Source organism: Solanum lycopersicum, chromosome 2 (assembly GCF_036512215.1).
Source record: "Solanum lycopersicum chromosome 2, SLM_r2.1".
Taxonomy (NCBI): domain Eukaryota; kingdom Viridiplantae; phylum Streptophyta; class Magnoliopsida; order Solanales; family Solanaceae; genus Solanum; species Solanum lycopersicum.
Genome location: NC_090801.1, coordinates 68,081,438 through 68,105,302, shown reverse-complemented (window position 1 = coordinate 68,105,302; position 23,865 = coordinate 68,081,438). Strand labels below are relative to the sequence as shown.

Genomic DNA, 23,865 nt, shown 5'->3' with positions numbered 1-23,865 from the left:
CTAACTTTTTTGATCATTTTGGTTTGGAAAAAAAAAGATTTTATGCATTGGATTGACAAGAATGATGGAAAATTTGTGTTAATTCATATTATCATTCAATGATGAGAGAAGATATTGTGGAAATGGTCAATGGCCATGAAGAACTAAATAACCAAATAGAGTAGCTTGGGGACAGGATTGTGTCAAACATGATTGTCACAGCACAATCTACTTAAAAATATTTAATCTGTGCAGTAGATGTTACTTTTATGAGGAATCTGCAGATTCACTTAGGCACATTCTTTTTCATTGCATATATATCTGAATTAGAGATATATTGGGATAGCAGTAGATAATTTTTTGTTGCTTGAAACAAGGAATGACCAGTGGAAGAGATAGAGGTTGAAGTAGGTGTAAACACAAAATTGGAAGACAATTCCTTCATGCTCTTGATTAAAATTCATTTTTTCATGTACATTCTGGACTATTCTGGACTCTATGTTCATAGATATACCATTGACATTTTGAGGGGAAAACAGAATATTAACTTTGTGAAGTATTAGTGTCTCCAACATTTAAGATTCCACTGTAAGATGATATTTGTAAAGATGAGAATTGTTTGGACTTGACAGGCTCCTTATGTACAAGCACAGAGGAGATAAGTCCGGTGGTATTTTGATACTCTCATAACCTTGTTGATGCTCTGGTTTTGTGACTAATACTATCTTGATAAAAGATTTTCACTTGTCGGATCTGTGAACTTCTGAAGTTTAGCTTTTTTGATGTTGATATGTTCCAGGGTAGTGCTTTGCACAATACCATTAGGAGGATTTCAGAAATTACTGCAGGAAGTTGGACCACTCATTTATTCGATTGGATATTACAACAGTGTCGGTTGCAAGTTCATGATGCTCATTTCCTTGTGCAGTCTCCTTTATCAAGTGATTTATTGTCGCTGTCATTTGAGATGAAGGAACTTGGGGTACAATGTAAACACATTAAGGGCTGTCTTCTAAGTGGACTTGTTAATTCAATTTTTCTGCCCTATGGAGAGAACCCTTTTGATCTCGATGTTCAAAATGTAGAGATCAGCTTGAGGAGAGGAAATCACATTAGTTGCATTTTTCTTTCAACTGATTCAACTAAGTTGCTAGCTTCTGCGAAAATTAAACATCTTCAGTTCAGAGAATTAAACTTCTATGCTGTCGCATTGAATTTTTCTTTATCTCCATCAGATATTTCCATCATACTTTTACTTTTTGCATTGTGGTCGAAAGAATCCAACCGTAGCAGAACTGGTAAGCAATTATGGGAAATAGCAGCAACAAATACTACTTCTCTGAATTCATCTCCAAAGTTTGCATTCCATAAAATTGCTAGCACTATATGCTTATGGTTGCGTTATGTAAATGCTTACAAAAAAATGCTTATATTAGTTGGATATCCGGTGCATGATGCGATAAAGAAATTCACTAATGAAGCTGTTCAGAATGAAGCATATTCAAGAACTCTCAAGCAACAGTTGGAGGTGATTTCTGTAATTGAGAAGGAACTACCTGTTGAGGCCATTGTGCAGGCACGAAGAATAATCCGTTATAGAGCAGCGTCATCTGGTCAACAGTCAAAGGATGGTGGTCACAGATCTAAGTTGAGCATGATTTGGTGGAAAATCTGCCAATCACTTTCCCTTATTTGGATGGTCATTTGCAGTGTGCTCCATTCTGTTAAATCCCTTCTCCCCTTGAAGAAAATGTTGGTCAGGAACCAAGATATCTGTCACAAGCTTGGAATTATAAATGATTATCACATCCCAGGAGTTCACATTTGCCTATATGTCGGAGACTTTTCAATTTCAATTTCACCAGATAATGAAGTTTCACCATCTTTTAGTCGTAAGCTGGTATTAGATGTTGGGCATTCATACCCTGGTTTACTCACATTCTGTCTCTCTGTTGATTTCTTCTGCTTAAGGTGCTCTAAAGATGTTTCTGAACAGTACTTCTCCTTTGCTTGTGGATGCTTGAAAGTTGTCTCTTCTCTCATGGAAGATAAGGCCAATAAGTTCAATAATAATTTCAAAGGACGTCCGAGAAAAAATATTCACAATCTGCAACCTACTTTATGGGGGGAGCCTTACCATGTTCTCTACTTCACTGAAAGTGGTGGGGCTGATTCTCATGATACTGGTGGAGATTTTGTACATACACAAAACTCTTTAATTGAGAGAGCGTGCCTCAATTGGAGAACATTTTCGTCAGGGTTTGTAGAAAGTGAGATCCAGAACATGAAGAATCCTTTTATTCTTTGTGAGATTAAGGGATTTTTGACTGATCGAAGTCTCAAGAACCTTACTGTTGGATACACTACTTGTTGTATGGTAATGGGGAGGTTGAATTTGGTTCTGGAGTATCTTGTAATAGTGTCAGTTACAGTTATTTGCAGACAGGTAAGTGTAATATCTTGGGCTACAAGCCGCATGGGGACCACTGTCTTACAGGGTGATTCCAGATTAGTTGAGGATCCACCAGTTGCAGATTGGAATAACAAGTACAAATCAGTTTGTGCTGAAATTAAGGTTATGGTGCCTAGGATGCTTCCTGAGAAACATATGCAAATAGCAATACACATTACTGGTGCTCAAACCAAGCTGTTACTGAGAAAGGAGGATTTTCATGGTGAGAATGCAGATCTGTATCATAAGCTTGGGAACGATGCAGTACACCTTTCTTTTGATGTTGATGACATTGAACTGAGTGTCTCACCAAGTTTGGAGTCTGATTTAACTTCCTCAAGTGGAGATACTGCAGTTTTTGATGCAAAATCGTTGAAGGACCTTCTGAGTATTGATATTGCTAAATCAGATAGTGTTTATAGCAGTCGAACGTGCACTTCACTTTCAGCCTACTTGAAACTTAAAGGTCTGAATGTTTCCCTCGACACAAGGGATAATCAGAGTTGCCAAATTGTTGTGTTGAGTTCCTCAACTATCCGACTGTTATCTTTAAGGTATCTCCATTCTCATGCTTTTTCTTTTTTGTTGCTTTCAAGCATGTGCATGTTATGCTCGAGTCTGCAAGCAATTAGGTATCCTCGGTTTAAAAAGATCACATGGTTATTATGTTCATGAATAGTTTTTCAATAGCTTTGCTCATCCTAATTGAGATATCCATTGTTGTCTTAAGAAAACTCTGAGGTATGACACTTTGATGCCGAAGAAACAAATTGGGTTGTTGATCTAGGCAATTGCAGTTGTTCCCCATCAGTTTAAAAATTGGGTTGTTGATCTAGACAATTGCAGTTGTTCCCTATCAGTTTAATATATCCAATTTTCACCCTTGTCATTGTAAGATAGCAAAACATCCATCAGAAAACATGCAACAAGGGAAGTTAAATTTTCTTTTTTGTCGTCTACTACTACTGTTGTATTCTTGTGACTTGGAGTCCATTTTTGTTTCGAACTTGTAAAAACCGTACTTTTCTGTTAAAATTCCAATCTGTTACTTGTCCTTACCTTTCTGAGCTTCAGCATAACACTGATGACTGTCTCAAAGAGAAATTTCCTTTAGTTTCCTCCTTCGTCAGAGAAGCATTTTCTGGATTTATCACTAGAGCTAAAGTTAATATACTTCAACAATGTTTTTTCAGGAAGGATCTGCATTCATTGGGATCGGTAGATATTTTTTTCTCTATAGTATTGCATTCCATTGGTTGTGGACTGACGACTTGGGTATTTATGGATGAATTTGAAGTTTTGCGAAAGGTGATTCTCTTCTCTTGGTGCCTTGTAGTTGCATTGTTTCTTGGTATTCTCCTTGAGGCTATAACTAACTTTTTTAGTTACCTGCTGGGTAGTTGATACAATGACGTCATTCAACCTGTGCACTTTAATCTTTATTTTTTTCTCGTGCTACTTTGGCATCCTTTAGGATTGTGGTTGCGGTATATCTTTTGACTGACCTTGGTCATACAATCCCAACTCGGAATTCTATTTGTCATCCTTCTGTATTTTCTCCATTTTTATGAGGTAGTTTCCAGGGCTGCCATTGTGGTCTTTATGTTTCTGACTTCTGCATGAAGGGTTCCAGGAAGCCAAGCCTAGAAAAATTGGCACTGCAGCCTGAAATTGAGGTCTACCTAGTTGTTGTAACTTGTAAGGACCAACACATTGACAAGGGACGCAGTCGTATATGAATGGTGCTTCATGGATCTATTCTTTTTTCTTTTCTGCAAATTTTTCTACCATCACAGTTTCGTTCTTCCAGATCTGAACAAGCGAGAGCTCAAGTCTCATTTTAGGCCCTGCTAGCTTTTTCGTTTTCTGAATTTTGCTGCCATAACAGTGCACTTTTCCAATTGTTAACAAGTGAGAACTCGAGGCTCATTTTTAAGGCCTTGCTAAGTGCCAACAACAGAGGCTTGACATATAGCCTCCTTACCATAAGCAGAATCAGTTTCCAGATGATCTACTTTGGTGCGTCAGACCTTGTTTATGACACCTCTACTATAGGAACTAGAGAACTAGAGAGATTTCGTCTGTGGGACCACCATTCTCCTTGATGTGTTTGGTTCCATGGTTGGTTGCTTTTAGACCTTGTATTTGTTGAGAAGATAATTTACACTTCAACATGATATCAGAGCAGGCAGAGTCCAGTCTTATCATTGCTTCAAGGTCCTTTTGGGAATATTTATATCATGTCCTGTTCCTCAAAGTAGCTTCCCGTGCATCCAAATAGCTGCATATTCTCTTGCCCGCACCTTGTGTGAGATAATCACTCTAGATACACCAGTTTCCTCTTCAAATGATGCACTTTCACATTCCAAGAAACCCTACTGTTCTTTACTCCCTTGGTCTTTCCAGCGGTAGCACTCCGAATATGAAGTGTCCATATTTCCTTCTTTAAGCTACTGTCTCAGTTGCGTGCTTACCTGGATTGCCTCACAATTTCCTCAAACGGGTCTTTCATCCCCTGTTTTTATAACAATGCAACCGCTGTTCACAGTACTGCAATCAGAATTTATGATACTTCCCCTTGACATTGTGTAAGTCTGTAACAAGTGACTTTCAGTGGCCAGCTGCTCGTTAGAATTGTATAAGCTATCCCCCTTTAAAAAGTTGCTAGGAGTTTATACAGACGTTTGAATTCACATTTTATTTTATGGCAGGTAATATCTGGTCTACTGTGTACAGTTTTTCAAGTTTTCAGTACATCAAGTTCAGGCCTTAGCCGAAGTTGTGAAGACTTATTAAGGCGAGAGTCTACTGATTCTGAAAGTGAAAGAGCACTCAAAAATAGAATCACACAAGTAGCTTCAGTTCTTACTGATACTACATTCAATGTTAGTACGACATGTGAAATTAGCTCAGTGAAAATGATCATTTATGATTCTAGGAAAGAATATAATGCACAAAATAGCATGTCAGATGCTAATACTATAGCTGACAAGAAGTCGACTGTGCAACCAATCCATGTTTATGGAATTAACATATCCGTTGCACATTCATTTATCAGGCTTTCTTTTGAAGAGGAAAAAGCGGACATTCTCATTGGTTTTTCTGAGTTTGAATCTGGTATATCCCAATATCTGGATGCGATTTTGGATACTTCTGACCAAGTTGAACCACAGTTGCCTGTTTGGTCTCACAATTCCTTATATCAAGCTTCATTGTCTCATTGTGAAATTAGTTTATGTTTGAGAGCCTTAGGGAACAATATTCTGCAGGCCAGTCAGAGAAATGTATTGAATGGATCCGACTCCAGACATGAAGCTTCAATGTCCTTGAATCATTCACCGTCTTTAATAAATGATGTAAATCCTTCTTTTGATTGGTTATGTATAAGCATTTCGTTAGCTGAAGTTTATCTGGTCAAATGCGCTGTAAAGAACTTACTACTTCTCCAAGGGAATGAACTTAATACACTTGAAGCATCTCTGTCTGTTGGTGGACAATTTCAGACGATCTCCTGTCAGTCCCAGGTTTCTGTTCTTGCAGCTTCTGATTATTGCCTGCCTATTCATTAACTTCTGTATCCATTTTGCTAGATCCTAATTTGGACATAAGTTGTTCATTCATAGTCTGGGAAGATCTTATGATTTATAAGGTTTAAACGAACACCAATTTGACAGGGGGGTTCGATCATTGTTGATATAGCTGCTCTGGTGAAAATGGTAGAATGCTACGCCTTCTACTTTAATCAGTTGAGAGGCCTTTGGCCAGCTGTGACAGAACATCTAGTTGTTCAGAATGATGAGGATACTAGTCTACGCAGGAGCTCTTCCTACCAACAGTTGGAGCAACATAAACTAGTTAACTGGGACCAGGTGGAAGCATTTGCCGTGAATCTTTCACGGGTTTCTCTGGCATTGGTGGATGGAGATCAATCTGGTATCATCTTTTTCTTCTGTCTTTACTTATCATCAATAAATAGCAGGACTCTAAGGTAGTTTTCTCCTGAAGATTACACATATTTTTTATTCTCGTCTTATTTTTAGAATTACTGCCCCCTTGCTCTTGAGTGCCCAAGATTGAGGAGTTATTTTGATACATGTAAAATTACAAGGAGTATTTAAACTAAGATCAGCAAGTTCCAACTTGAGTTTGGTTGCCGTATTGGAATTTTAATCTTGAATAACATACAATGTTATCAAAGTCAAAAAGAAAAAAAATGTACTGAGGCCTGTTGGGACTTCAAATGCTGTGAGAAATATATGGAAAAAATATTATTGAATTGTGCATCTAAATGTTACATTGAGACCCTATTTATAGACACTACATTAGAATCCTTTTCCAACTAGAATTCCTATTCTTATTCCTATTTTAAGTAGAAATACTTAATTCTATTCTAACACTCCCCCTTAAGCTGGTGCATATAAATCATATGTACCTAGCTTGTTACAAATGTGATTAATACGAAGATCTATGAGGGACTTGGTGAACATATCTGCAAGCTGATCATTTGACTTCACGAATTTCGTAACAATATCTCCTGACAGTCAATCTCAATGTGCTTAGTCCTTTGGATTTGATGCGATATGAAGAGCCGCTTGATTATGACACACAAGTTCCATTTGATCAATTTTGCCAAATTTTAGTTCTCCCAACACCTGTTTTGATCTAAACTAACTCACAAGTTGTTGTCGCCATTGCTCGATATTCTGATTCTGCACTAGATCGAGCAACCACATTCTGTTTCTTACTCTTCCACGACACTAAATTACCTCCTACTAGAACACAATATTTGGATGTCGAACGTCTATCAGTACGTGATCTTGGCCAATCAGCGTCTGTATATCCAATGATATGCTCATGACTTTGGTCCTCAAAGAGTAGTTCTTTATCGGGAGTTGACTTCATATATCGCAGAATACGAGCAACTGCTTCCCAATGACTATCACTGGGGGAAGTCATAAACTGACTTACAACTCTCACAGGAAAAAGAAAAAGAGATGTCAGGTCTAGTCGCTCACTGTGAGATAATTCAACTTTTCAACAAGACGTCTATACCTTTTAGGATTACTAAGTTGCTCCCCCAGTCCTAGAAGGAGTTTAACATTGGGATCCATAGGAGTGTCAATAGGTCTACATCCCATCATTTTTGTCTCCTCAAGATTGTCTAAGGCATACTTGCGTTAAAAAATAACAATTCCTGATCTGGACTGAGCAACCTCAATACCTAGAAAATACTTCAGTCTGCCAAGTTCTTTAATCTGAAAGGCGATAATACCATCTTGATCATTACCGGTGATAACAATTTCATCACTTGACAACCAAATAGATACATCGACTTGGTGCAGAATGCCGATAAAACACAGAGCGATCTGCTTCATTACGAGTCATGCCAAACTGCTGAATTACTGTGCTGAACTTCCCAAACCAAGCTCGAGGAGACTGTTTCGGACCATAGAGTGACTACGCAATCGATATACCAGGCTACTAGACTCCCCCTGAGCAACAAAATAAGGTGGTTGCTCCATATAGACTTCTTCCTCAAGATCACCATGCAGATCAATATTGTTAATGTCCCAACTGATGAAGAGGCCAATGACGAACGACAACCATAGATAGAAAAAGACGGACAAATGCTATTTTGTTTTCAGCAAAGAAACTTGTGAATATAGAAAATAACTCAGATCGTCAATGAAACTAAAAAAATAACGAAATCCTTAGGTGGAACTGACTCTACTAGGTACCCAAATATCATAATGAACTAATGAAAAAATAGACTTTGAACGACCCTTAATACTACTTGAAAATGTAGCACGATTGTGTTTTTCAAGTTGACACGAATCACGATCTAATTTGGATAAACTAGATAAATTAGGCACCATCTTTTGCAGTTTGGATAGATTCAGATGTCCCAAATGTTTGTGAATTAGATTTGGGGAATCTGTAACGGAGCATGCTGTTTTTAAGGAATTTGAAGAGGTAAGATAGTAGAGGCCTTGTGATTCATGTCCTGTTCCAATCCCCTGACCGCATGAGAAAAAATCATCAAAAAAGGTTGTGCTACTATGTAGGGCTTTCGTCTAACAACTAACAGATGCTAGATTAAAAGGGGATCCATGAACGTAAAGAACATAGTCTATGGTTACAGAAGATACGAGTTTGGTATTTACAACCTTATTGGTTTTGTTTGGATCCGATTGACTAAAGTAATAGTTGGAAGAGATTGTAAATAAACAATATTAGACAAAAGTGAATTATTACCAGAGATATAATCAGAAGTTTTGAGTCTATGACCCATGATCCAAGACTGCTACACTCTGACACACAAGTAAAAGAATTACCTGCATTGAAACATCAGGTTGTGCAACCGAAACTATTTGTGGAGATGTTTGTTTATTTGCACGGTACCAAAAGAATTCTTTATATTCCTTTAGAAAAATAGGATCATAGCTGGGTGGTGGATCATGCAAAATATAAAATATGTCACGAGTGTGTCAGGTTTATGACAATGATGACTACACTTGGATCGAGGCTTTCAAAACGTTGTTTACTTGCGATTTCGAAAGAGCTCATTATATTCCTTTAGAACAATAAGATCATAATTGGGTGGTGGACCATGCAAAATATAGCATATGTGTGTGTCCAGGATAATGACTACACTTGGATCGAGGTTTTCCAAACTGTTCCCCCCCTCGTTGATTCTCCATAGACTAGTATGTACGCTGGGTTTTCCAAACTGTTCCCCCCCTCGTTGATTCTCCATAGACTAGTATGTACGCTGGAAAATTGGAATCTGCTGGAATCTGCTTGAGTGGCATGGAAATTCTGATTTTGCTGGGAGTTTGTCAAAAACTGCCCTACAGTGGTCTGATTACGTCGGAAACTGCCTGAAAATCACCGGAACCCTAGTTCTGATGATTGGATCTAGAGAAAACTGAATGGGTTCTGGTCGGAAATACTGGACGACCTCAACAGAAGAAAAAATTCTCGAAAAAATTGATCGAAACAAACCTCACACGCCGACGCGTGAGCCAGATTTCGCCGGAAAATACAACCTTTGATTGACGCATGAGAGTGCGTGGGTTGATATTTTTCGGTATTTCTGGCTGGGTTTCGATCGCGGGAGCTTTCTGAGGCTCGTGGTGGTGTTGATTTCCCCACAACACCCACATAAAGAAAAAATAGGAAATAAAACTGACACAAATCAGACCCAAATCACCCAACAGCCACCGGAAATTGACATACGGTGACTTGTTTGTTCTCACCGATGCTCTGATACCATGTGAGAAATATATGGAAAAAATATTATTGAATTGTGCATCTAAATTGTTACATTGAGACCCTATTTATAGACACTACATTAGAATCCTTTTCCAACTAGGATTCCTATTCTTATTCCTATTTTAAGTAGGAAATACTTAATTCTATTCTAACGAGTGCAAATCACAAATAAAGCACGGGTCTTACCCATGCTGATTAGCTATTGTGCAATGACGATTGGACTTTTTGTTGTCCATGGAGTTTTTCATAATGGGTTTCATCTTAGGTCAATTCTAGCTTGCACAGTCTTGTTCAATTGAGAAATTTTAGTGTAACTGACAACATTCAAGAGAAAGGCACACAAACAAAAAAATACATATGTAATGAAAGAGTAATTAATTTAAATACAAGCAACAATTGTATGGACAAACAAATTGGAAAAAACTTTGATAATTGTTTAACAATTAACACTGTATCTTCAAGATAGATGCTATGGATGATTAGACACAAGCCTTAGCCCATTGGTTTCTGATTTGAAGCTGCCTAAGCAATGTAAAATGCTTAGCATGTTTGTGCATCTAAATTTAGGGCTTAGGTGCTGATTCTGGCTAATATTTTTTATGTCGAAATAAACAGTTTGTTCTAAACAAAAGACATTTTTAAATAATGAATTTTCTGCCTTGCAGGTGAACTTCAAAAGCTTCAGCTTGAAGGTAACGGTAACCTTGAGCTTGAACTACCAAGGAAATTCTCATTTCGCATAACGAATTTGTCAGTTCTTTCTCAGTTACTCCATATATCTACTGAACAGCAAAGCGAAGAACTGAGTACCCCTTTCTTTTCTTCCTTAGAATCTAATGATCAATCTTCCATCGTTGTACATGATGATACTTTAGTTTCTCCCGATCACTTGAGTGAAGTTAATTCTATCAGGGATGAAGCAAGTAGCTCAAGTCCCCAAGAACTGGGAAATCAATATCATGCAGATGGTTCAAGAAAACCTTGGGGTGGTACAAGTTCTCAAATTTCACTTGCCACTCCTCAGAACTATGTTTTAAAAGATTTAAATGCTAGTCTGGTGGTTGAGCAGCCTTTAAACAGCAGTGGGAGTACTCCTTTGCAGTCAAATGACTTTTGGATTGGCAATTGTTCTATAGATGGTTGTGACATGACCCTCTCGCTACGTGAAATACAGGTGAGGAGATGAATCATATTTTCTTTTTGAGTAGGGTAAAATAGGGAGATGTATTTCCATCGTTTAGTTATTTTTATTTTCTCCACTTTCTGTAAATAGTATCTTCTAAAGTGTATCTTTCCAGGCAACTTTTTTTGATGAAGCAAGTGATTTCATTTTTAAAAAAGCATCAAGAAGATGAAGTAGTTACAAGATAAGTCGTTGAAGCTTACAAAAAAAAAATCGGGTAATATAGGAGAACTGACTATGCCAGAGTTAAAGAGCTAAAGAATCCAGAAACTGAGTACAAAGTGGACCAGCTAAATAAACTAGCGAGACATTTAGTCTTTAAAGAGCCTATGGAAGTTGAGAGCCCATCAAAACACCTACTTTTTATCCAAATACTCCAAAAAATGCAAGCAGATATCATTCTCCAGCTATTCTTGATGGATTTATCAACTCTGCACAAGCATCGGAACATGTATGCTTCCCTAACTGATAGAGTAGTGACCCATTTAGGCCAGATATGCACATAGACATGCTCCAAAAATCGAAGGCTACTTCATAATGTGGAAAAGATGGCCAGAATTTTCAGCTCTTTATTACACTTTTTTTTTTGATAATGTTAACGGCATACTCACACCAAAAGGCCCATCAGGTAAAAGTGATGGGGTGGGATTTACAACCCTAGAGGGTATCATCAAGACCAAAGTCTAGATAGAAACTTTACAATTGTCTTATGAAATCAACTAAGCTATTTATCTATCTCCCCCACTATATCTTGTTTACACCAAAAATACAAAAGACTTATAGTCTTCATTTTGATCTTTTGGATACTGCTAGCTTTTCCATCATGGCATCTTTCATTTCTTTCTTTCTTTTCATAGAGTCCATGGCACACATGCTGGAATGCTTCTCCACCAATCTTCTTGTGATACTCTTCTCCCCACTCCTTCCCAACTTTGCAGCATATCAAATGAGGTCCGTGGCATTACCCGGCTTATCCCAAGTATACATAAGAACATGTTCCACAGATTTATAGCTGTTTTGCAACGCATGAAAAAATGACTGTTTATCTCTGCTTCTTGCTCACACATAAAACACCTTGAGCAAATCTGGATGCCTCTTCTCTGTAGTACTTTGTGGGTAAAGCGGGCTCCTGGTCACCAACCAAATGAAGCATGAAACTATATGGGGTATTTTAACCTTGCAAACCAGTTTCCATATCTATTTTGTTGTCATTGTCTGTCTAAAAATTCTAGCTCCAGTAACATGATTTCACTGTAAAGGACCCTTTGCTATGTAAAGGTCACCAACCAAAAATTCAACTTCTTTATTGCACATTTTTACATGTCCATTTATCAATTTGATGCCAACGTGCATAAGGATCACTAGTAATGCTCGACTTATTAAGTGTTGATTTCTTTTATGTAATGAGGCACCTTGACATACAAGTGGTATACAAAGAATTGCTCTAACTTTCTTTTTGTTAAATTAGATTATACTTTTTGCTGGGGAAGCTTTATCTGCAGTCTTTAGCGTAGAAGGAACAAAAAGCATAGAGCAGCAAACACATCAAAAGAACAGTGGAGAATCTACTAGAAGTCAGGATGAAATGGTCCCTGATGGTAATGCTCTTTCGGCTCAGATTGCAGAATCCTTCTTTTAGCTATGAACATATTAATGTTATAAGTATCTTGCTTGCAGGAACAATTGTTTCTATCAAAGATATCGACCAACATATGTATGTCGCAGTTGATAGGGTAGAAAGTGGCTACAATTTAGTTGGTGCAATCCACTATTCGCTATTTGGAGAGAGGGCTTTGTTCAGGGTATGTCCATCTTCTATTCATTATGTATGCCTTGCCATATTGAAATTGTGAGAAATATAGAAAAAGAATATTATTGAATTGTTGTGTCTACATTATTACATTGAGAGCCCTATTTATCGACACTAGAATACAATTCTTTACCAATTAGGATACTATTTACTATTCCTATTTCTATTTGTATTCCTATTCCAATTCCTATTCTAAATAAGATTGTATAATCCTATTCCTATTCTAATAGGATTGTATAAACTTATTCCTATTCTAATAGGATTGTTTACACCTATTAATGTTCTAACAGAAATGACTAGAGCTTTGTGAGGTGTTTAATTGAATCCAAAGGTATTTTTGATATTCGGGTTAGTTTTTTGAGACTAATCCCTTCTGGATCGTTTTTTGTGTTCAGATGAAAGCTTTCCTTACATTATTACGTCTTTTCTATATTTACAGAAATTTATTTTTCCTTGAGATGGCCATAAATCTATTATTGCTTCTTCCTCCGAGTTTATAGTTGCTTATGTCTTCATCTCTAATATCTTTTCCTTACAGGTTACCCCCTCAAACAACAATGTCCATTGGGCAACCTTGCATTTTAATCTTTTTCCATAGCTTAACCTTTGTAGCTTGCCAAGAAATTTTATTTCTCAATAGCCGTGTCCTCTATCACTCTCTTACATTTCAATGATAATACAAATCATATGCGTATGGATGTTCTTGTACCGACATTTAACACCTAAATTATCTACAGTTATACCGACAAAAAAGACTGTCAATACTCTCTCTGTCCCAATTTATTTGTCACTTCTCATTTACTAGGGTTTGTAAAGATATGTATGCATCTGCTTATACGTGGTTGGCATCCTGCAATTAAGTTCAAGAAAAACCCGTGCTGCTGTTTTCAAGTTTTGCAGTGAAGAGATAAGTGGTTGACATCGACACACATGCATGACCCACTTTCAACACGTTCTGTTGTGTTACAAGTATCTGTCACCTACTAGCTGAAACAGATTACTTATTTCACTAGGTGCCGTGCACTTATAAATCCTTTTCCAACGCCAATTCCTTCAAGAACTGCATCTTCCAGACAAAATTTTGTAGGCAGATTTTATTGATTAAAGTTCATCCTAGAGTTTGAACGAACTGGTTCATTCTTCCCATTTCCCAATTTTTACATTGTTTGCTGGGAGAGCATCCCATACCAGTTCTGAGACACATTCAGGTAAAGGCTTTTTTCCTGCAAAACTATGAAAATCGGGAAGCCAGATTTTCTGTGGTCCATGGACAATTCCGAATCAGTCATCCCATCAGAGGAAAATGTCCTCCTGTCTCCTAATCTGAAGTTGTTGTGTTCTGAAGGCATCCTAATGGACTTCCACAGACCAGTTCCACGAGGCATAACTTAAAGTTTATGGTCCAGAACCCCTCCCCTGAACTTTTCTGTTAGACATTTCGCTTTTCTTCACGATATAACATCCATAGCAACTTAAAGATAAGACTTTTGTCATATCAGGTTTCCAGCCCCCAAACTCCCTCCTTTTCTGTAAGTACAGAGTTCTGTTTCACCGGTATTGAGACAAACTAAAATTTAACATCTGAATCTTCTTATCTGTACAAAGAAGAGTGTGGTGAAGAGACAAGTGATTTTTGAGGTTCATTGATTCTTTTGGTTTGAAGCTTTTTGTTGTCTCCTATGTTTTTTTAATCTTTTCACATTTTTTCCCTTATCCTGTAACTTTTTTTTTCCTGCTCCTTGTGCTGCTAATCATTATTAAAATAATCATTCATTGATGAAGATTAAGAGAACTGTGTGCATTTGTGACTAGGTTCAGGGCTTTTGCATCTGTTAGTTTTCTTCTATCATTTTTACCTTGACAACTTTCCGCAAATCTTTTTTGGCACATATGTGTATTACTCATTCTTGGTATACCATTTGTTACTTGGTGGACATGGTGATTTAACCCTTTCCCTATCATCAGGTGAAGTATCACCAAACAAGAAGATGGAATTCACAAGTTCAGTATTTGTCCTTCATCTCGTTATATGCTAAAGATGAATTGGGGGAACCGTTGCGGTTGAATTGCCATCGACAATCCGATTTTGTTGACATTTCTAGTTCTAGTGATAGTGCCTGGGCACTTTGGAGAGCGCTTCCATACAAACATGACATTTATGATGCTGATGTTGACTTGAAGACATATCTTCCGCAAACTAAAAATGTATTTTATCTTGTGAACAAGAAGAATGATTGTGCTGCAGCTTTTGTTAATGGGTTCCTGGAAGTAGTCAGAAAACCTGGACATCCATTTAAGTTTAAAGTATTTCGTGATCCTTCTCCATATGTTAACAGTGTTTTTTTGGATGGGTGTCTAGAGAGGGAACCTGGAACAATCTTGCTACATGATACATGTATAAGTGAGGGAAAAGATCTGAGTCAGCGAGGAAGTTCTTTTGGTATTACTGTGGCAGTAGTCAAGGTTTCTTTGACCATTGATTATGAACTTTCTGACTCCAAGGAAAAGGTTCCCCTCCTCCAGGGTTCTATCAGTTTTACTGACTCTTATATACAGGTATCAAATACTAAAGTTCGGGCTATGAGCAGGCTGGCGGTTTTGCTGTCTTATTTTGACTCCCAGAAAGATATGTGGTGAGCCTCTTTAGTAAAATAATGCAACTCTACTTCATCTTTCTCTTTGATATTGCATTTTAGGAGAAATGGCATAATATGTTGTAATTCATATTACTCACTTGTTTGCATGATTCCAGGAGAGACCTCATGCATCCATTAGAAATTGATGTTTTCTACCGTTATACATTTCTGAATCAGGGACCAGAAAATAGTATCCTCTGGGTGCCTGGACATTTCTATGCTAGAATTAAAGAGGTTAGATTAATAACTCAGTTTTTCATCTGATTTTTTAAAGTTGTATCTTCTTTTTTTAAATGAATATCTGTGTCTTGGCAGTTGAGCATGACAATTACTGAGCTTTCATTGGACATTATTCTCTTCATCATTGGGAAGTTGAATTTGGCTGGTCCTTACGCTGTAAAGGACTCGACAATTTTGGCCAATTGCTGCAAGGTTCTAATCTGACATAAGTACTCATGCTGCATACACTCTGTGGCTTTGCAAACTTAATCTTGCTTGAAATGTTTATTATTCACTTGCCATAAGAGAATCTCCTCTTCTTAGAACCAAAATATAGGCTAGCATTAGCTAAATCAGCTTCACGTCTAAATATGCTTTCATCATTTATTGGATATGTAGTCCTTACTAAACTTTGATGTGGAGTTCTGCTGCAGAGAAATCAGATTCCTCAATGGAAATAGTGACTAAAATTTTGTGCTTATATACCAGAGATGAATCATAAAACACTAGTCAAAAGTACATTTGCTTGGTACTTGGTAGTAATTGAGAAAAGAAAGGGGCTGGATACTTCCTGAAAATAGCAGCATTCTCTTTCCCCCATGTAAAATGTTTTGACACAGTTAATTAATTGGTGGTTGGACCAATAATGCACATAACTTTGTGGACCCACTTTAGCAGGAAATATGCTGCATCTGGCTTGAGTTATGGCTGTAAATATAGCCAACATATGCTTAAATTGAATTTTATGAAGCCAAATCTATTTTAATGTTATGTTTTTCACCTTGTTCCCCGAGCTCTATATATATATATATATATATATATATTTATATATGCATATACATCCTTATACAGTATTATACATAACAGATACACTGTATATATAATGTCAAAATGTATATTAGTGTATAAATAATGTATATGCTTTGCATAAACATGTATAAACACAGTTAACCAACGGAATATCCGAAGGAATTCACCGTACTTGAGGTGTTGTGCTCATGTTCAGTGGCTTGAGATAGTAAAGTAACAAGACTGGAGATTTAGGGTGGTTGCCGCCAATTCATCGGAACAATTGGTTGCCAGGTTTCCGTACTGAAACCAATGCCAAATGATAAATCAGTCCAAGAGCTATTGGTTTGTTTATATAGGTTTTGTGTGGTAAAGAGCGTAGCTTAAAAAAATTGAGTAGGAAGAAAGTAAGAATTTTAGATATTCTGAAAGTCGTAGAGATGGGGGTGAGTTCTGAATTATGGATCACGGTAAAGGAGAAACAGACGATTCAATTGGTGTAATTTGAATGTGAATGGAGGTTGCCGGCTGGAGGCGGTGATGTCTGACCAGCGGAGATAGTACGGCAAAGGGCGGTGAAGTGGTAGTCTGTGGCGTGGCGATTCCCCATCGCCTCAAGGAGAGAATAGAAAAAGAAGGCTAAAGGGACTAGGATTTTACAAAAATCTGGCCAAATGGTAATAAAGGAGTAATTGGGGAAAATCTTGTAAACTAGATGACCAAATAGGTATGGGCTGTAATTCTCCTGTAAATGAATATATGCTCACTATGATGCATCTCAATTTAAAAGCTTGAAGCAGTTAGGCCTTGAATGATAGATCGACTACAAAGTGGGACTTAAATTTTACCTGTGGAATATGACAACTTATTAAGTAACCTAATATTTGAGTCATAGATCTGTAATTCATATATGCAACTTTACATTGGTTAGAATAAGGTTTGTCTTTCAGTCCCTTGTTATGGATGATGTTTTCAGCAATGAAACATCTCAGAACCTCCTCCATCAGTAATCTGTCATCCTTGGGGTATTTTAATTTGCAACATGAATCACAATGAAGAATGTGAAAAATAGTGGGGATGTGAATAGACACTTCTTGGGAAATAGGAACTCTGATGTTTAGAAATTAGAATCTTCTGTTAGAATCACCATCATAATTCTTGGGAAATAGGAACTGATGTTTAGAAATTAGAATCTTCTGTTAGAATCATCGGAACTGATGTTTAGAAATTAGAATCTTCTGTTAGAATCATCATCACAACTCTTGGGAAATAGAAACTGCTGTTTAGAAATTACAATCTTTTGTTAGAATCATCATCACAAATTCAATAACCAGCCAATCTTGATTTTGCATGATTGTTAAAATGTAATGCTCAGGTGCACCTTGTGGACCTTTTGAACTGTTGCATGAAATCCTGCTGTTAGTTTCGTGAGTTAATTAAAGACTGAGAATTGGGTGTGAGACCATCTTCATGGTCGGTCTACATTCTCTTTGAGACTGAATTTTGGATATCTAGCCTTTTGAAGCTTGTATTTGTCCATTCACGAGAGAAGTCATGCAGAGGCTATAAGTCTTCTAGTGTTTCATATGCAATCTGATGGTTTTAACATTTTCAGGTTGAAAACCAGTCAGGCTTAACCCTTGTTTGTCAGTTCTACGATAATCAAGATGTATCAGTTGCAGGAAGACAAGCCACTACCATTTTCTTGAGGTGCTTCCCATAGTTTACAATTGTTCTGCTTGATTACTTGAAACATCCGCTGATATGATTCTGCTCAGTACCTTCCTCGGAGAGACAATCAACAGCCTTTAAACTACAGAACTGAACCTACTGATTTTTTTTTTCAAATGGTAAAGTTTACTCCATACAGCAAAAAGATAGAATTTGACCTATTGGTCATTGAAAAAAAAAGAAGAAAAATTTAAACTATAAAACTTGACCTGTCACAGCAGAATCAGGTGGGAGTTTAATTATCATATGTCATTTAAATGATTGTGAATGTTGTATTTTTTAGTTGTGCAATTTTAGAAAAACAAAGTTGTTTCTCATTTGAATTCCTTCTCTTTCTTTTATCTTGATATAATCTTCTAGATCAGTGAGATTCACATTTACTCAAGCAACCTAACCCTGTGGCACTTCCTCTATTTCACTTAGCTTCTTCCACAGAAGACATGCAATCAGTTTTTTTGTAGTGTTTGGCCATTGTGCTTCTGCTATGCTTGACAGTTATACACTTGCCCCCAATCTTGAGCCTAGCTTTGCAACTCGCATCCATATTTCACCCTTGTTCAGTACAAGATAACACCAGATTAACAGATTATGAAACAGAAAATGCATGATGTAGTGTATGTTTGGAATATGTTTTTTAATCTCGCTGCTGACATTTTCAATTGTGTATCAGATTTATACCGAGTAAGCTCCACTGTCCTGGGCTTATAGTACTTAATATCCTTCACAATTTTCCTTTTTTTGTTTTGAGAAGTTAATAATGGTGTTTTCGTTGGTATATTTGCCTTTATGCAAGCACATTCTATTTGGATTGAACTGTGTGCTCATCATGTGAAGAGCCTAACTCTTTGTCTTTAAGGCACATGGCTTTGGCAAACCGACCTCCGGAAGCATCATTTTTCTCTATTCAGCTTATAGAGCGAGGATTACTTTCTACTTCTCTACTTCATCTTTCGCTATTGGAAACGCAGTCATTTGCATGGAGACCACGTATAGTATCTTTACAAGGTGCTTCAGGCTGCTCTTCCTCAACTTGTTCTTTTAAAATATATATATATATATATATACACACACACACACACACACACACACACACACACACACACACTAGAGATATCATGAATTTTTAAGACTTGGATTTCGGACTAGCTGACATCACCTATACCGATAAACTTCCAGTTCTTTTTTCAGTTACCTTTATCTCAAAAAAAAAAATCAACTTCCAGTTTTTTGTACATATTCAATGATTTCCAACTTAAGCTTACTGAAGTTATTTGCTTTTTTCCTCTATGAATCAGAGTCAAAAACTTACCCTGGTCCATTTCTTGTGGCTGAAGTTTCACCCGGGACTGAGGTATCTCTGCTGTTACTTTTTAAGATGGAAATCCAGACCTGACTTACGTAGTGTTCCTATTAGTTTTCATTCCTTTTTCTCGATGTTTGTAGGACTACTTGTCAATTGGCGTGTCTCCATTACTTAGGATACATAATAACACCAAATTCCCAATGGAGCTGCGTTTTCAACGTCCTCAGCATAAGGAAATTGATTATGCTTCTGTGAGGCTTGAGGCTGGGGACACAATCGACGATTCTATGACAGCCTTTAGTGCCATAAATCTCTCTGGGGGACGGAAGAAGACACTGAATTCTTTGAGTGTTGGTATGTTTAAGCATATTCCCCCTTTCATGTTTTGATATAGAAATTGCCTGCCTATGAGAAAAAGAACATATGGAATTGATTCGGATGTCAAAAATTTACCTTTCTAGACGAAAAAGAACTGCAATTAGGCTCTTCAAAAAAAAAAAAAGAAGAAAGAAGCACTCTTATTTAGAGCCTATTTAGTATTCAGATTGGCTTATTTTAGGTGCTTTTAAACAAACTAGCTTTTAAATACTTTTGTAGTGTTTGAGTAAAATTAAAAAGAGCTTATAAGCACTTGTTTTTAAGCCAACAACAACATACACATAGAAATCTGACTAGGTAGGGTCTGGGAGGATAGAGTATACACAACCCTTACCACCACTACCTCGGGAAGGTGGAGAGGCTGTTTCTAGAAGAACCTCGGTTCAACAAGCACTTGTTTTTAAGACAAAAATAAGCCAAAAGCCGTAAGTTAGAGATTTTATCTTTATGGCTTTTGACTTATGAGTCATAAGTCAAAAGCTAATCCAAACAGGCTCTTAGACTCTCAGATAAGATGAGGGATATGTTGTCTAGATTCTCAATAGGGATAAAATCTGCTATCTTTAATAATTTCTGCAAATTGAAAAGTCTGAAAATTTGTCCATAAAAGCTTTTAACTGAAATTTTGGAAACCCTTGAAATTGAATGAGAACAATACAGACTTAAAATAGGTAAAAAAACAAGCTTTTCATCACAAAACAAAGATATACAACCGTCAAAAGTTTGATTGTAATCTGGACGGGATTTTACTTCGAGTAATCGAGATTAACCTGAGCTATTGGCTCTGTGCATGACACTTCTGTAGAAGAACTTTAGCCTAAGAATGAATTTTGTATCTATGTATCAGATTCTAGAAGCTGTTCAAGGCACATAGAGTGGTAGCAGGAGCTAGAATTCAGTTGTTCGATACTAGACTTTATATCAGCTCATCATTTTGCTTGAATATATTCTTGGAACAAATTTACTGTGTGTATATGACCTTTGCTTAATTGTGTGTCTTCCATTGGCAGGGAACACTAGATGAATGGTATGTGACATAAGGCCCAAAAAATGACATATTCTTAGCTAAGCCTTAGTAAATTCATGCTGTCTTATTACAACTATATAAATTGTGCTCTGTTCTGATGTAAGAAAATTTGGGAACCTTAAATGCAGAAAAGGGAAGTCTGAGATTAAAAATTGCTGAGTGGTACCTAAGTATTTCTGTGTCTCTTAAAGCGAAAAGCAAAAAAAGCGATGGCGTCTCTGAGGCTTGAAGCAAAAAGTGATAAGGGAAAGCGCCACCTCTTTGAGTGAAGCACATGATTTAAGAAAAAATAAAAATACCAAAAATATGTGAATTTGTACTATAATAACCAAAGCTTTCAATCAAAATAACTATTTTCAACATTTAAGTACAAAAAGGCAAATTTTACCCAACTCTAGTCAAAGGACCAAACACTTCTCAATTGGATCACTTGCGCATCATTGTTTGAACACATGGCTTCACTCATGAGGTGATAACTCCTTGCTTCATATTGCTTCATTGCTTTAAGCAACAAAGGGATGTCTTTTCATAACACTGATATTGCAAATGACTCCTATTATGTTCTGTTCTTATTAGCTAATCACCTAAAACTTTGTCAAATTTAAGGGCTCAATTGCTTCTGGAAACCATGACAGATCTGATGGTTTAACAGAGAGATTAAAGGTGCTTCGGAGGTTATGATGTTAGAAACTCAGTTTCTCATAAAAACAAATACAGAAATCTGCTAAGACTCTGTTGATCCCGTCGTAAAATACTATATTTCTGTCTTCCCCTGTAGTAAACGTGCAATGTCAAATTTTCTTACTAGTGTACTTATTTGAACCTATGTTGCATGAGCTCTTCACTTTCGATGCTGAATGCTAGCCGGATTCTCCAAAAACACACTACTTTTGAAGAATCCGACATGCACCATTGACGTTTTTGAAGAGCCCGAGCAACATAGAATGGAAATAGTTGATGTTCTGTTACAGCTAATAGCACTTGTTTATTCAAGACAGCTACTGATGCCCCATAATCTCTGAATATGCTTCTACCATGGAAATTCATGATGTTGGAAATTAATTTGCAGGTAACTTCCTTCTTTCTTTTAGACCTGAAGTTACAGATGTCTTGACAAATTTTGAGAACCCATCAGCTTGCTGGTCAGATGATCTTAGAGGTGGAAAGCCTGTTAGACTATCTGGGATATTTGATAAACTAACTTACCAAGTGCGGAAAGCATTTTCTTTTCAACCAATCAAATATTCCTTAAGTACGGCACATTGTGCTATTGTGTCAGAGGATAGACGAGTTGCCAACATTCATTTTCTGGTCGAAAGCATTGGGAAAGATGTACCTATCATATATCCAGATAACTTTGGATATGTGCGTGCAGATAAAAATTCACCAGTTTCCTTGCAAGAGCAGAAAGAAATATTTCTGCTTCCTACTGTTCGCTTCACCAACTTCTTGGATATGGAGATTCATGTGAAACTCAATGATACAGGTGATAGCCAATTAAATCTGGTTCAAATGTTAGTTGATGCATTTTATTACTGACAGCTGCTTTTGTACAGGTCCGCCATCTACTAATAGTGTTGACTGCGTATGCAATGAGGCTACTATTCACTCTGGGTCAGCTGTCAACTTATATGCAAATCCTGCTGCAATTTATTTCACTATTACCTTAACTTCATTTGGTACGAGCTGCAAACCAATCAATAGTAGTGACAGTGCGAGAAGGCTGCAGAAGCGAAAAACTAAAGTTCAGTTTTTGGATATCGAATTAGATTTTGACAATGGGAAGTATTTTGCATTACTGAGATTATCTCGTGGACTAAGAGGGATATTGGAGGTAATGTTCCTACTGAGCTGCTTATTACCTTATGGCTAGGTGTTAAATTTGCCTCTGTGTGCAGGCTGCTGTTTTTACTTCTTACACCTTGGAGAATAATACCGAATTTTCCTTGTTTTGTTTTCCTGCAAATCATAAGCTTGTTTCTAGGTAATCTTCGATCCAAGATGATTTGTAATTTTTTCATTTGGCTCAGTTTTTTCTTTGCTGAATGTACTATTATATCCAGGCATGCCGGGGAAAATATTGCTTCCCTAGTGTCTCCAGAATTAGGATCTTATCTTCCTCCCAGATCAATAAAATCATGGCTCAGCAAGTAAATTATTTTTACTAGTTTAATTGAGTCCATATTGTCTCTCCTTTTCCATCTATCAGCAGTTATGACATAACATTTTTTGACCCTGCATGATTCCTGCTTACCATTACTAGATGCCACAAGGTGCACATCACACTATTGGATGAGAGAGCTTCCAAAGCACCCTTGAATTTGGATGTTTTATCAGGCCTTACAGGGTTGAACCTTGAAGTGGAAGGAGAATATGGTTCCAAAACTGTTACGAAGTTAGGAGTCTCTTTGAAACCATCTGCTAGCAAAGCAGTTCCACTGCAGGTTGTATCAATGCATCCCAGATATGTGATACTAAATGAGTCGGACGAAATCATCACTGTCCGTCAATGTTTCGTGGAGGTTAGTCTTTGTTTTAGTTTTTTGATCCTAGCTTTCACTTGCTGTGTTAAACTGATAGAGTTGAGGACTAAATTCATTTTTGTCTTAGGAGAATGGCACTGACACAGTTGTTACACTCAACAGTAAACAGAGAACAGCATTAACTTTGAGGAGTAGAAATGAGATAACAACAATGAAAAGAAACCCTTTCTTACAGAATTTCCTCAAAAAACATGCAAAACCCCATAATGACTCATCATTTTTTGTTCAATTTCAACCAAATAAGGCCAATTTCTCCTGGTCAGGACCAGTTTGTATTGCTTCACTTGGACGATTTTTTCTTAAATTCAAGAAGTCGTCTGACTCTGTTCAACAGTCAGATCTTGCAACGCAGCATAACTCAGACATCTGTGAATTTGCCACTGTTCATGTGGTAGAAGATGGTCCTACAATTGTATTACGCTTCTGTTGGCCAGCAAATATAGACCTGCCTTACCGGATTGAGAACCACTTGGAAAATACTTCTATTACATATTATCAGAAGGTTTTGCATATGTTTTCATTGTTTCCAATGCTTTGACC

The 23,865-nt window shown here is 37.1% G+C and overlaps 1 protein-coding gene across 6 annotated transcripts in view; it reads left to right on the top strand.

Annotated features, from left to right (window-relative positions):
- LOC101257436 (uncharacterized) overlaps positions 1-23,865 on the top strand; it is a 39,307-nt gene that overhangs the window by 850 nt on the left and 14,592 nt on the right. For 4 of the 6 annotated variants that reach the window (XR_002027071.3, XM_010317866.4, XM_019212477.3 and 1 more), the window contains exons 3-22: positions 779-2,985; positions 3,625-3,739; positions 5,143-5,955; positions 6,106-6,364; positions 10,372-10,880; positions 12,358-12,487; positions 12,567-12,691; positions 14,665-15,332; positions 15,452-15,569; positions 15,651-15,767; positions 17,959-18,053; positions 18,931-19,079; positions 19,370-19,425; positions 19,518-19,731; positions 21,852-22,268; positions 22,339-22,616; positions 22,681-22,766; positions 22,846-22,932; positions 23,046-23,304; positions 23,393-23,827. Coding sequence is in view for 5 of the 6 variants with exons in the window: in XM_010317866.4 (XP_010316168.1) it covers positions 779-2,985; positions 3,625-3,739; positions 5,143-5,955; positions 6,106-6,364; positions 10,372-10,880; positions 12,358-12,487; positions 12,567-12,691; positions 14,665-15,332; positions 15,452-15,569; positions 15,651-15,767; positions 17,959-18,053; positions 18,931-19,079; positions 19,370-19,425; positions 19,518-19,731; positions 21,852-22,268; positions 22,339-22,616; positions 22,681-22,766; positions 22,846-22,932; positions 23,046-23,304; positions 23,393-23,827 (7,137 nt within the window). In the remaining variant the exon portion in view is untranslated. The remainder of the gene's footprint in view (positions 1-778; positions 2,986-3,624; positions 3,740-5,142; positions 5,956-6,105; positions 6,365-10,371; positions 10,881-12,357; positions 12,488-12,566; positions 12,692-14,664; positions 15,333-15,451; positions 15,570-15,650; positions 15,768-17,958; positions 18,054-18,930; positions 19,080-19,369; positions 19,426-19,517; positions 19,732-21,851; positions 22,269-22,338; positions 22,617-22,680; positions 22,767-22,845; positions 22,933-23,045; positions 23,305-23,392; positions 23,828-23,865) is intronic. The other 2 variants (XM_019212478.3, XM_019212480.3) reach the window with 2 other exon arrangements.